The 14,102-nt window shown below is 60.2% G+C and overlaps 1 protein-coding gene across 1 annotated transcript; it reads left to right on the top strand.

Annotated features, from left to right (window-relative positions):
- The first annotated feature begins 3,678 nt into the window (after positions 1 to 3,678).
- SHISA8 (shisa family member 8) lies at positions 3,679 to 13,721 on the top strand. The gene is made up of 4 exons (XM_075078403.1): positions 3,679 to 4,230; positions 12,018 to 12,142; positions 12,253 to 12,393; positions 12,938 to 13,721. The coding sequence occupies exons 1-4, from the start codon at positions 3,683 to 3,685 to the stop codon at positions 13,252 to 13,254; spliced, it is 1,131 nt and encodes a 376-aa protein (XP_074934504.1). The 5' UTR covers positions 3,679 to 3,682; the 3' UTR covers positions 13,255 to 13,721.
- The last annotated feature ends 381 nt before the right edge of the window (positions 13,722 to 14,102 follow it).

The raw sequence follows: 14,102 nt of genomic DNA, 5'->3' as shown, positions 1-14,102 counted from the left end.
TTCACCTTCAGCTTTTCCTAGCTGACGATGTCAGGTGTTAGCTGCTGATTCACAAGCAGCAAAACCTGCCCCAGCAGCACTCCTCAGCACACAGGCAGGAGGTGCCAGCTAGTGGGAGCCCTCCTGCCTTGGAACAGCCCTTCGGTGTGGGGCATTGACACCACAGCAGCTTCCTTTTCTCTGTTCACCCCTTGGACCAGGGCCAGCTTGGTCCTGCATGGCAAAAATCACTTTTTTGGGCAAAAGGCTCTGATTCCCCAGCTCTAGGAGGGGCTCCCTGTGTAGCTTTGGGGATCTGACCACCCACTGCTGGTTTTTCCTAGGAGATGATTGCCCCCCAAAACTCCTGCACTCAGGGAGGCTCCTGGGGCTTTGCTTCCCATTGGTGATGGTGATGGCTCCCTCCTCCTCCTCCTCGGGCAGGGGCCTGGCAGCTCTGCCTGGCTTGCACCCTGAATGTCGGCAGGGATCCGGGTCTGTCAGGCTCTCTGGCTGTGACAGAGAGGATCTCCTCCAGATCGCCATGCCCTGCCAGAAACAATCTGTTTATAGTGTCAGTGCTTGGCATATCCCTTCCCGCTCGGTGTTGAACCACCCGCATCCTATTTCTGCAGGCACAGAGACACCCTTCTGTAGTCTGGGTGGCGTTGTCACCACAGGGGATATTTCTGTGACATCCTCCAAGGCTAATGGCCAAAGCCTACCAGAGCTCCTCTCCCAAATCCCCACCCCAAGAAGGGCCCATGGATGTTGCAAGTACCTCCTTTGCTTTTTCTCCAGAGGTCTCTGCTGTCCTCAATTTTCCTACGGCTCCTGCTGCTGATTCCAGGGGATGTGAGAGGTATGGGTGTCAGGCTACAGGACTTCCATCCTGCAGCCCCCTCCCTTTTGGGATTCAGTTAGTGGCCAGGCAGCTTGTTTGATGGAGATGAGCTGACGGCTCAGCAGGGTTGTGTGCTGCAGCCTCTGGTGCCAGTGCTGCATGGAGCCAGCCCCTGCGGGGTCTTGCCCTGCACACTGGGGACGTGCTGGGGGAGTGCTCCTCCATGCCAGTTTGGTGTGGTTTCCTTCGGTGTGGTTTCTTTCTGGGTTGATGCACGGAGCTAACACCTGCGAGGGGCTCTACCTCCCTCCCTCTTGCTCCCAGAGACCGTTTAAATCTGCTGTTTCACACTCAGTGAACATCCTCTCCCCCTTAAAACTGTTCCCTTTCTCCCAGGTCAAGCCAGGCAACCATTTTCCAGCAAACTCCCCTATTTTGGCCAGTTTTTTGCTCTGCCTTCTAACAGCCTGCTAAAGCCTCCAGGCCCCCAGTACAACTCTGCTTGCACACACGTCAGGAGCGATTGCCCAGCGACTGGGAAATGATTGCTGGCACTACCTGGGCAGCCAACAAACTTTGCTTGCACAGCTTCTCTCAAGGCCAACGCTGCTGTTGGCTATTAGCGCTAACGACCCCCATGCCTGCAACTTCCAGCCAATGGGGCCTTTCATCAGAGAGCCCCTCCGAGATTTGGGGAAAGAGTGGCTTTTGGAGACGTGCAGTTTTCTTCCGCCTCACTGGCTTTTTATCTCTTTTGGGAACCTCTGGAGGCTGCAAGCTATGTTACCTAATGGGTCTCTATTAGGTTGCAGCACTGGGGGCCGATCGGATGTGTCCCAGGCTCCAGCTGCTCTCCTTATCCATGCTTTCAACTTCTTTGGCTTTTGCCGCTCTCCAGATGGGAAGTGGCTGGGGGCCTGCAGGGCCCTGTCTTAGTGACTGGGGGGAGGATATTTTGTCCCCTAAATCCGTCCCACAGCAAACTATGGCAGCGTTTGACCCTTGCTGGGGGGAAGCTGTTTGTGCAAAACTCTAGCCCTAAATATCAAGTTGCTGTGATGTGCAGGGATGATGATGGTGTGTTTCATCCCCCTGTGCAGCACATGGTGCAGTGCTCTCCCACCCGAGCAGCTCGCAACAGCCAGCTCTGGCCCCACATGCCTGCAGGAGGCTGCCAAAGCCCCCAGCTAGGGTGGTTGTCTCTGCAGGAGCTCCACATCACTGTGAGACCCTCAGCCTGCTGCTCATGGTGGGGCAGGTAAGGGATGAGTCCCAGTGAAAGGCTGGTCCATGGGGCCTCAGCATTGGCCCAAAAGAGGCAGCCTCCCTGGCACGTTTAATCCAACCTGCACCATTACAATGTCTTTTTCTATCACCGCTTGTCAGGGGGCTGGGGGCTCCAGTGCAGGCACTGTGCAGCTCAGAGGCAGCCCCATCCCCCAGGTTAGGGTATCGACAGGGCAAGACAGGATGAGGCAATATCCAGCCTCTCTCTCCTGGAGCATGGAGGGAATGATTTGCCCAAGGAGACAGTGGTGATGCTGGATTTGCTGCCCTGCCCTGGGGCAGGATGCAGGAATGTCTGAAGAGGACAAGGCTGCAGCTACAGTTCCCACATGTCACTGTCCTTTGCTCTGGCCACCCTTGTCCCAGGCTGCATAATGTGCCAGGCTGGCCGAGGGGCTCAATGGTGCCTCAGTTTCCCAGTTTCCCCGCCCCCCCCCCCCCCCCCCCCCCCCCATTCCCGCAACAGCCCCAGGGCAGGGAAAGAAAATCCCACCTTTCTGGCGATAAGAGCTGGCAGTGAGGATTAATACCATCTTTATGGGTGGCACCAGCCAGAGAGCAGATCTGTGGGTGCATATCGTCAAGAGAGGTCCAGGCTTTGAAGCCCAAACAAGGGCCTGGCCAGTGGCTTGTAAAAATTGTGGATCTGGGGAAGCTGCCTTTCTGGGGTGCTGCAGTAGCCCTCCACTTTGCCCATCCCGCAGGCCTCCTGTGCAGAGCTCCCCTTGGTCTGATGCTCACGCAGGACCGGGGCTGATGCTCTCCCCCCTTCCCCGCATGGCCACCAGCTGTGGGGCTGCGGGAGGACACCTCATTGCCCCGGGAGCTGTGACCCCCCCCAGCACAAACCTGTCCTGCACCCCAAGGTGCCCACCGGGGTGGGGGGCTGGGCTGGGGGTGTCTCTGCCGGTGGGGGGAGGGGTTGCTTAGGGGCAGGTGGGCAGCGTGGGCGTGGTGCCACGCGTGCCCGGCCGCCCGCGGCGGCAGCCCGACGGGGAGGGCGGGCATCCTGCCTCCCGGTGGCGGCGGGGAGCCCGACAGAGGACTCGGTGAAGGACCTTCTCCGGTTTCCTCGGAAGGCTGTCAGGCGGCGGGGAGCCGAGTCCCCCGCACCTCGCTGGCCGCGCCGGCTCCCTCCCCCCGCCGCCATCCTCCTCCTCCCGCCCTGGTGCGAAGGGCTTTCGCTGCTTTTCCCTTTCCTTTCCCCACCTCTCCCCTCGGCGGAGCGCGGTGCCGGCAGGCGCGGGGATGGGGCGGCCGCCCGCCGCCGCCCGCCGCCCGCCGCCGCTGCGACCCCTCCCCGGCCGGCGGGAGGCGGCGGCTCTCCCCCGCCGCCCGCCGCGCCTCCTGCGCTGAATCTCTGCCCGCCGGCCCATCTGGGGAGAGGCGGAGAAGGGGGTACGTCCCCTCGCACTTTCCCCCCCCCCCACTTCTTACCCCCACCCCTTTTTTATTTTGCCTCCCCCACCCCCCATCATCCCCCCATCTCAGCCCGTTTCTCCGCTGCGGGGGCTCTTCGGCGGCCATGCGGCCGGCCCCGGGCGAGCGGCTCTAACTCGCCCCCTCGCCCGGATGAACCCCCGGAGCCGCGGGCGGATGGAGCCGAGCTACGTCGTGGGTATCTGCTGCCTGGTGCTGTTGGAACCTGGCCGGGTGTGGAGCGGCGAGCCCAGCACCGGGGGACCCGGGGAGAGCGGGAACGGCAGCCAGGCACCGGCGGCGGAGACCACGGCCCCCGCGCCCACCGGGGCGGCACCACCGGGGGGGGACCGCTGCCGCGGGTACTACGACGTGATGGGGCAGTGGGACCCGCCGTTCAACTGCAACGCCGGCATCTACCAGTACTGCTGCGGGACCTGCGGGTACCGCTTCTGCTGCCAGTTCAAGCCCGGGCGGCTGGACCAGAGCGGCTGCTCCAACTACGACACCCCCAATTGGGTCAACACGGGCCAGCCGCCTACCCGGGTGGATGAGACCCCCGAGGACCCCACTCGTGACAAGACCAACATGATCGTCTACATCATCTGCGGCGTGGTGGCCATCATGGTGCTGGTGGGCATCTTCACCAAGCTGGGCCTGGAGAAGGCACAGGGTCCCCAGACGGAGATGACCGTCTCCAGGTAAAGGGGTCTGGTCCCCCAGCAGCCCCACTCTGTCCCCCCATGGTTGGCAGCCCATGTCCCCAGCCCCTTGCGTAGGGTGAGCCCCAGCTTCACCCTGGGGCTGCCAAGAGGGTGAGGTAATCCCCAAAACCCCATCGTGGCATGCTGAGACACCTGGGGGGTGGGTTGGCTGCAGCCCCCCAACCTGTCCCAGCACAGAGGATAGCCTCCACAAGAAGGAGTGATCGTACACCCGTCCCCTCTCAAAATGACCTACTCCGTCCCTTGAGGAGTCCTGTCCCTGGCTCAGGAGAGCCATTGCCACGGGCCAGTGGGGTGGGTGACAGGTGAGCTATAGGATGTGGCTTCTCCCCACCCCCCCCAAAACAAAGCTGTGGTTCCCAGTGTGCAGGGGAGGCAAGACCTGGTCCGACTGTGCGTGGGTGACTTGGGACTGCATTCCCCTTGGTCTCAGCCTTGCTCGCAGTGCGTGGGGAGAAGAGACGGCAAAGACAGCTCCACCGTGGCTTCTGCGCCGCTTTGATGTGCATGTGCACACATGTGCACACATGTGTGTGCGCACGGGTGCCTGCCTCTGTGCACTGGGGTGGGACAATGCCCTTGCAGGGGGGCAGGACCAGGCTGCACACCCCCTGGGGCTCAGCCTCCAGTGGAAAGGTGGGCAGCCTCCCACCCTGGCCCCCCCACCCTGCAGCTGCAGCCCCTGGCTTTTCTTCAGCCCTGTCCTGGGGCTGAGCATGGTGCTGGTGGGGGAGGGTCAGGGTGTCAGGCACACTTTGGCACTGGGGACCCCCTGCACCTCTCCCCGCTCCTGCCCGGCTCCTGTGGCCATCAGTGCATCTTACCCCCCTCACCTGCACCAGTCCTGGCTCCAGATACACACTTCTTGCCCCGTTTCGCCCCTCACACCCCTTCCCGCACAGCCTCCCCTTGGCTCACAGCACTGAGGTGTCATGAGCGGCCTGGCCTGAGCCCCGCAAGGTGCATTGCCGTGGTGTGCCCCATGCTGGGGCACATGGGGACAGGCAGGAGGGGCAGGTGACCCCCCCTGGCCTGGGATGGGGAGGGGCAGGGCGTGGCAGGGCAAGGCAGGACATTCAAGTGAGGGAGTGCAGGGCTGCTCCCCCCAGCCATGACTCCACTGCCTTGCTTTCCCCTCAGTGTCATGTTGCACAGCTCCTCCGCTTAGGTATGATTTTCTTCTCCCTCCTTTTTTTTTAATTTTTTTTTTTTTTTTAACCGATCACATTCAATGAGTTTAACACTTCGTTGCGGCTGCTGGCAGCTCCAGCCTCCCCAGCACAGCTCTGCCCCTGCAGCTCTGACTCAGAACTGTCCCTCCTCAGCCTCCCCGCGACGCACATGCGATGCACACGTGTGCACATGCGTGTGCACATGTATGCACACACACAGGAGCGGAGCTGGGGCAGGTTCACCAAGGTGATTGTGCCATGGTCGTGCCATGGGTGCCCTGAATCAAAGGGGGAGGGATGGGGGGGATCCAGCAAGGGCTGCAGGGGCAGAGAGAGGGGCCAGGGGCTGAGCCAAATCCAACACCTCACCAAACAGTGGGGTGCACACTTTACTTCACATCTTCCCAGTGAGGACATCAAGTCTGGCAATAAATCTATTTCACTGGGATGATAAGGGAGCCACCCTGATTGCACCCCCCCCCCAGCACAGACACGCTCTCTCCTTCCCCTGGCATGGCCACCTCCCCCTGACCATCTGGGGCTTGGGCAGCCACTGGGTGCTGCACCCCAGTTCCGGACCCGCTGCACCCCATCTCCAGACCCACCCCATTCCTTGTATCCACCTGGGGGGAGCAGAGGCTGACCCTCACTTGCTTGGAGAAGGGTCATATCTGGGCATGAATGGGCGTCATAGGGGCCTCCTGAGCCATGCAAGGCAGTTTTGGGGGGATCCATACTGCGGGCCCCACCTCGTTGTAGGCCTGGCTGGGTGCCGATGCAAGCCTGCATCTCCTCTCCGTGTTGCTTGAGGAAGTGCTGGCACCTTGACAGGATCAATACGGTCTCCGCCAGCCTCCCTGCCTCCCGACTCCCCTTCCACTTGCCCGCTGCTGTGTCTTTTTTTGGTCCCCCCCACCTCCTGGGAAGGAGATACTGTGCTTGGGGAGGGATCAGTCCCCGGGGCACCCAGGCCTGGGTCCTCATCCCCTGCCAGCAGGTCTTGCCTTCTCCCATCACCGCGGGATTGCTGCCACTCACCCAGGGGTGTTTTCTGTGGGTAGCCTTAATTCTGTGCTGCTAGAGCCATGTGTTTCCCCATGTCGCCCCTCCCTCTTGCTCGTGCAAGTCTGAATTCTCCTGATGAGTTCAGGGAGATCGGTGCCTTTTCTCCCCAAAGCCGCGGATCTTTTGGGAACTGGCATATGGACTGGGAGAAGGCGAGTTTTCCTCACCCACCTTTGTGGGACAAAATCACTGCAGAAGTCGGGAGAGGTCTTGCCATCTCCCATGCCCTGTGTCCTTCTGTGTAAGCCATGAGTGGCTCTGGTTCCATGGGGATGGTGACCGGCTAGCCACAGCAGGGCGGGAGCTGTGCATCAGGTACAGAGCCCCAGGCACTAGGCAAGCCACCAGGCCAGCACGGCCTCCTGGGTGCAGGGCTGATGGAGACAGTGCAGGGGACTGGGTACATGGCACAGGCATCCAAAAAGGAACGCTGTCGCTTCCATCCCGCTGTGCACCCTGTCAGCCTGGGCAATACATTTCGTCTTGGTGCCTCTGAAAAAGCGGGGCTATTCTAGCTGCCTCACCCCTGTACACACAGGTGGCCCAAGGCATGGTCAGCACCACCTCGCCTTCCTCCTGGCGCCTCAGGTAGGAGCTTCTCATTTGCTCCTCGGGCACCGCATCATGGCCTCGGGCCAGCTCCCTGTTTCCATTCCCATCCCTCCCTCCCACCAGGGTTTTTCCTCTCCTGGGCAGCACTGCCTGCTGCCCTGGGATGGCTCCAGCTGCTGCTGCTTGCAGACTCCCCACTCGTGGTGGGGGGGGTGTGTGTCAACCACTTCTGCACCTCCAGATGTTGTTCATCATGGTCCTTGTCCTGGTCCAATCCCAGGAAGAGTTACGCAGTGCAGAAACCCCACTAGCTCCTCCCAGATGGAGACACCTGAGCTCTCGACCAGCTGGTAGTGAGACCCCCACACTTCAGCCACTTGATAATGGCTTCTTCTCCTGGCTTTGGCTGCTGGTCCACCAGGGAAGCAGGTGCCCAAGAGGCTGCAACTACCTTGTGCATTCTCCCCACCCCATCCGCCTTCCTCCCTCAGGGCCTTATGGCGGATCCCGCAAACCCCTCTCCTTTCTGCTCAGCTAACGCTTGGCATCCGTCCCCAGCACTTGCTCAGCCTGGCCAAACCCTGCGTTGAGTCAGGAACACCTGCCCATGTTTTTCTTCAGGCCCCAGATCTCCGGGGACTTCAGGTCCTTGGGGGATGCTGGGATCTGGCTGTGCCCATCGCAGGAGAGCAGGCATGAGCCCTGGACCTCTCCCCAAAACCTCCTGGAGGGGCACACTGCAGGTTATGGCTGGGGTGAAAAATTCCTACGGGAGGAGCTGGGCAAGGAGCAGCCTCCTAGGGGGCAGCGGGGGTGCTGGAGAGGACCAAAACCACTGGCAGGAGCAGGTGCCCTGGCAGCCACAATAGCTGAGCCCCCAGCGCTGGCTTTTCACTCTCTGGGTCCCCTCATGCTATTTGGGATCCCGAAACCTATCCCCACTGTGCATCTGACTGCACTGGGTGTTTGTCTGGCAACACTCCAGTCTGCAGCCATGCTTGCGGTCGATGCCCACAGTAGCAAGTGGCAGTGAATACCTAGAAAAGGTGTTTGCAGGCAGCATGGTCATCATGTGCCACCCTGCTGTTGCAGGTGATGAGAGAGGGGACCCAGCTCTGGCAGGGAAGGAGGCCTGGACCCCTGTCCCTGGACATGATGTCCAGCCAGGTGTGCTCACTCCCACCTCCCAGTGCTTTGCCCAAGCTCTGTTACCCTCCAATGCAACTCTAGTTTTGCAAAGGTGCCTTGTTACTCCCAAACCTTCCTGAGCATCCCGGCCCTGCTGGACAGGTGTTCCACAGTGCCTGCACTGCTCAGTTGTACAGACAGGCACCCCCTGCCCCAAGCAGACACATCATAAGCCATGGGAAATGTGCCCCCCTGGGAGGTGAGGGTGACTTTCTCTCTTGGCGTGGAGGCAGCATGGCTGGCTGGGGTGCCAGCCCAGCGGAGCTGCAGTGTTCTTTGTGTGTCCAGCACCACACCTCTGCTCCAAACCTTACCACCCCACCTGGCTGGCAGCTGCCACCTTCTGTGACCCTTCCAAGCATTCACTTCAGTTTGGGGCAATGTCACTTTGACCGTTACTCTGTCACCTCACCTCTCCTCTGGAGGCTGTGCTCCTGACTCCTCCCTTTACCCTGTCCCCTTGCCCAGGACTTGGAAGGCTCTGCTGTTGGGCTTGCTGGGTGTGGGGCTTGGGCCTCCCAAAAACAGGTCAGCTCCTGGGTTGGGGTGCTCTGCTAGGCCCTGGGTCCCGCTCCCACATGGGCACTTCCATTTCATGCACTGGCAGCTCCCGCAGGGATGGCTCGGGAGCACCGAGTGCTGCATGCCAGCTCCTGCCGTGGAGCTGTCTTGGCCTCCGTTGTCACTGCTCCTGGATCTGCCTCTTCACTTGGTCTCAGGGCTTGTGCCAAGCTGGTTTGGGGGACCTTGGTTGCATCCATTGGCACACCAGGCTTGCCACGGAGGTGGCTGCATGGCTGTGCAGGTGAGTCTGTGCTCAGGCAAGCTGGGTGGCAAGTGACCTTCGCACATGGCCTCAAGCACTCAGCGTCTGTGGCCACACTGGTGGGTGGATGCCTCCATGACGCCGCTCTTTAGTATTTTGTTGCAGATGAGCAGTGCAGGTTTAAAACCACACCTGCCCTGTGTTCCCACGTCCATGTGCACCTTGGATCCGGCTTGGTGCCACAGACTGCTGGGGGACCTAGGGAGATGTGGCCTCACCTTCCCCAAGCCACCCAACCACAGGACCAGGCTGGGGCTCATAAAACTCCCAAAGACAGCAGCTCCTCAGCACAGTGTTGGCCTCCAGGTCCACCTCCCCTGCACTACGTCATCTGGGGGGACAGGGGATGGGGGGACAGTCCCTGGGGGCCCTGCTGGAAGCCCTGGCCAGCAGCACAGCTCATGGTGCAAGGCAGGGGTTGACTCCAGGTGTTGCCGGTGCTAAGGGCTCCTGCATGCATCTCACCTCAGCAAAATAGCTTGTTAAGAGCTGCTCGTGCCATTATTGGTAATTGTTACCGTCTACACACCCTGGGCGGTCAGCACAGAGGGCAGGCTTATGAGAAAGAGCACGGATGGATTTATCTGGAGAGGAAGTTACAGATAAAGGATTGCTCAAGCTTCATAAATAGACCCGAGGAAAAAAAAAATTAAAAATAGGTCAAATCGCATTGAACTTTCTGGTGAAACAAGCCTGTTTGAGCACTGGGCCCTGGGGACAGGCAAGAGCAGGCAGCAGCCAGTGGGGAGGGGGCCAGCAAGCAGTGCACCCCAGGGAAGGTGGGAGCTGACAGGGCAGCAGCTCCCCAGGTTGACAGCCTGCACCCATGGCCTCAGGAGACCTGCCTGAGCACAGCCCACCATCCACCCAGCCTGGTACCCAGAGTTTCTCTGGGTGCAGCACCCATGGCCAAAGGAGCCTGGCTGGGCCCAGAGCTGGAGTCAGCCGGCTGCAGGAGGGCTCCTGGGGAGGTGCGGGGCTTGAATAGCTGCAGGATGGAGGTGCCACAGCCTCCCCAGGCAGCCTGGTCCAGCATTTGACCATCCTTGCAGCAAAAAAAAGATTGTTTCTTCAGTTTAAACAGAATTTCCTGTGTTTCGGTTTGCACCTGTCACTTCTTGTCAGCCTGGCACTGTCCTCATTGCACCTTCCCTTCAGATCTTCACATACATTGGTAAGATACCCCTGAGCCTTCTCTTCTCTAGGCTGGACAGTCCCGCCTCTCCTTACAGGAGAGATGCTCCAGTCCCTTCATCATCTTTGTGGACCTTTGCTGGACTCTCTCCAGTATGTCCATGTCTCTCCTGTACTGGGGAGCCCAGAGCCAACACGCTGGATGTAGCCTCACCAGAGCTGAAGAGAAGGGAAATATCTCTTCCCTCAGACCTGCTGGCAATGCTTTGCCTGATTCAGCCTAGGAGACCATTCGCTGCCTTTGCCCGAAGGACACCTTGCTGGCTTGTGATCAACTTGATGTCCACCAGGATCCTCAGGCCCTTTTCCGCCAAGCTGCCTTCTAGCTGGTCAGCGCCCACTATATACTGGTGCCAGAGGTTGTTCCTCCCTCATTTTGGTTTGTTTGGCTCCATGAGGGTCCTCTTGGCCCATTTGGAGCTTAAGTGATCCCAGGGGGGTTGTTACCCAAAGCTCCCCAAGAAAGATGTAAAATGAACCCAAGAGGCAAGCAACCCTGTCTTGTAGCTTTGCTTTTGCTGTCACCCTGTGATGTTGATTGGATCCAAACTGGGAATGAAAATGTCCTAGGAACAGTCCTCAGTCCCCCACACACCCCAAGCATCTGCAACCCCAGGCATAATGCATTGCTTTCCGCATTGTTCTCGCTGCCTTCCCTGGCAATTCCCTGTACTGGGCTTCTGAGCACTCTGGAGCCATGAGCTGACACATCCACCAAGTTAGGATTATTTCCCCCTTCCTCTCCAATTTGCATTTATACATGTTGGGCTTAATCTGCTGTTTTGTTATCCAGCTACTTGCTAACTCTGAGCTCTTGCTGCAGCTCCCGGTGTGCATCTATGAGCCAGCCAGAGCCTTTGAGGCACAAGGCATGCTGACAATGAGCAGGGGATTAGAAAGCTTAAAAAATCCCCAGGTGGACACCCCTGTACCCTTGCAGTCGTGCAGGGCTGGTCTCTGCAGGGGGAATGGTGGGTGTCCTCATCACGAAGGCCTACACTAGCAGGAGCATCCTATCCTGCCCTGGGACTTGCTGCCAAAGGTCGCAACACTGCGTGGGCACGCCCTGCTCCAGCACCACCACTGTGCCCCGCTCTGGCACTGACGGCATGCCCTCTCCTGGCAACGCCGGTGCGCCACGGTGGGACTGCACCATCTCCATCCATGAATGTTAAACAAAATAGGGCTTTATCTTATGTAATGGTGTTTAATGTTTAATACTGTTACTCTTAAGGAGGGCATTATGCATGGACAGCGCATGCGCCAGAGGATGCTGGTAGTTCATCCTCCTCCCCAAAGAGGCACAAGTGTCCTCTCTAATACCTTCCTCAGGGTCTTCTCCACTTTGAAGGGACTCAAGCGGAGGTGCTGCCTCCTCTCTCTCCTCTGCCAGGCTCTTGCTCTGGGGAAGCATCTCCAGGGTGTTGCTTCAGCTGACATCAGTTTGGGTTCCTCTGGCTCAGATCATTGTACCCTTGCAGTCCTTTCCCAGCCATGCATCTCCCTTGCCACCCTCACCTGAAGACAGTGCCCGCCCTGGAAGGACTCAGCCCCAGCCAGACCCCAATTCACTGTTGGGGTGGGCTCGCTAGCTCCCACGCAAAAGCTGGGTTAGGAGCCTGGGTGCAGTCCTTGCTGCCAGCAGCCATTTCCTAGCCCCAGTCTGCCTGGCTTTGCCTCCAAAGAGGTGGGGTTCAGGGCTGGGACACATTAGTGGGGCCAGGGGAGTGGGGTATTGCTCTAACAGCCCTTTGCCCACTCCCCAGGACGCTGACAGATCTGCTGAAGCAGCCAGGCCATGGCCCCTCCGAGCACATGGATGGCCTCATGGGGGGTGTGCAGGTCCCACTGAGTGAAGGCCTGGCCCGGGGGCCCCCCAGGAACAGCACAGGTAAGGCCCTGGCATGGTGGGGAAAAATAAGTTCCCTTGGGTAAACAAAGGCAGTGGGAGGGCGCTGCTTGCTGCTGAGCCCCCCGCCCACCTGCCTCTGCCCTCCCCAGACAAGCCACCCTTGAACAACGCGGTGGCCATCACCCCGGCACTGGGTCGGCCCCATGGCTGCGGCAAGCGCCTGCCACTGGCTAGTAGCCTGGCCCTGCCAGCCCCCGCCTATGCTGCCTACGCCACCCTCAAGGCTGGAGGTGAGTGCCGCGGCCGTGTGGGCTGGGATGGCAGCCGGGGCGGGGGAATGTGCCCCACGCATTCCCGTAGACGGGTGGGGAGGAGCAGGGGGCTCGCAGAGGGGTGCGGGCAGCACAAGCACTCCAGTCCCACAGGGCTCCCAGGGCAGCTGCTCATGGCAGAGGGTCTGCAGCTCCCCCACTGCCCTGCCGACCTGCTGCACTGCCCAGCCAATCAGCACCCAGGATCCCACATGGACCCACTGCATTCCCCAGCCAATCAGCACCCAGGATCCCACTGCACTCCCCAGCCAACCAGCACCCAGGATCCCACACAGACTTGCAGCACTGCCCACCCCATCAGAGCACAGGATCCCCCATGGACACACTGCACTGCCCAGCCAATGGGTGCCCAGCATCTCCCCAGCCAATCCGTAGCCAAGATCACCCCCACTGCCCAGCCAATCAGCACCCAGGATCCCAACCACCCCTCCCCACCACTGCCCCCCACGCCAGCAGACGGGAGTGTCCCTGTGGGGGTGACACCGCCCCCCTGTCCCCACAGAGAGCGCCCCTGAGGACTTCTACAGGCGGTTTGGGGGGCCAGAGGTGCCCCCTGCCAGCACCCTGCCCTTCCCACCCACCGAGGCGCCAGCGCTGTCTGAGGGCTGCCTCCCACCTGCAGCAAAGGCCCCCAAGCTGCCGGTGGGCCCAGCCTTGCTGGGGGGCTGGGAGGGGGGTCCCCCCCGCGGCCCCCGCCGGCCTGGCCTGGTCACCCTGCGGCCTGAAGGGCCTTCTGAGGCATTCGGCCCCGCCACCCCGGTGTATGGCCAGGCACCCCGGCACCTCACCACCAACAGCAAGACTGAGGTCACCGTCTGACGGCTGCCGCTATTGGGGATTCTGGCTGCCCCCTTGCCTGAGCGTCACTGATGGCCTCCGGAGCGATGCATCATAGGTCCTATGTAAACCACGACAGCTGGCCATGGCAGGAGACACACCATCCTTCCTCTCCTGGGGATGGGGGCTGCCAGCTGCGCTGCACCATCAAGGAGGCACCATGAGCCTCTCATCTGGGCAACAAGTTTCAGCTGTTCTCAGCCCGCCTCATGAAGAAGCTGAGCCAGGGGCACACTGGCTGAGCAGTGCACTGCTCAGGGGATGGGGGCCAATGCCAGACAGACCACAGCCCCCAGGGATGGGGGGACAGATCCTGTTGGGGCCAGGAACCCCCACCTATTCCCCGTGACCAGGCAGGGGAAGAGCAACAGACTCAAAGCACCATGCTGGCACTGCCAGCAGAGCCCAAGCAGCATCTTTCCCTCCCCAGCGTCCCCTTCGCCCCTGCCCCAGCCTCTACCTTGTCAATAAACAATACATTATTAAACTGTATGGCCTTGGTATGGATTTGCTGGGGGACCCTATGCTGCTCCTAAAACCCAGCCCCTTCCCCACAGGCAGCAGAGTGCAAAGCCCACACCCACAGGGCCCAGGGAACGCCCCCGATGGGGGACATGGTGGGAACATAGCTTCCAGGGCCAACTCCAAAACCCTTCAAGCAGCTATATGAAAACCAAACAGATCTCCTCTGCCTGAAGTTTAGTGGTTCTGACAGAGTTTTACCAGGGGGAGAAGAGAAATGGAGAGATGGAGCGAAAGGACATTGTTCAAGCAAGGTCAGGTAAAAGCTTTCCTCCCACATAGATGCTCCTAAAATTGCAGGCTCCTCT

This window comes from Phalacrocorax aristotelis, chromosome 1 (genome assembly GCF_949628215.1).
Source record: "Phalacrocorax aristotelis chromosome 1, bGulAri2.1, whole genome shotgun sequence".
Lineage (NCBI taxonomy): Eukaryota > Metazoa > Chordata > Aves > Suliformes > Phalacrocoracidae > Phalacrocorax > Phalacrocorax aristotelis.
Note: the sequence above shows the minus strand (reverse complement) of the source record. Positions and strands in the feature narration are given on the sequence as shown.

Bases quoted from the DNA above. Each gene is read 5' to 3' on its own strand.
- SHISA8 (XM_075078403.1), top strand. From the start codon at position 3,683: ATGAACCCCCGGAGCCGCGGGCGGATGGAGCCGAGCTACGTCGTGGGT. The intron at 4,231-12,017 runs GTAAAGGGGTCT...CCCACTCCCCAG, and splicing joins ACGGAGATGACCGTCTCCAG to GACGCTGACAGATCTGCTGA. The intron at 12,143-12,252 runs GTAAGGCCCTGG...TGCCCTCCCCAG, and splicing joins GCCCCCCAGGAACAGCACAG to ACAAGCCACCCTTGAACAAC.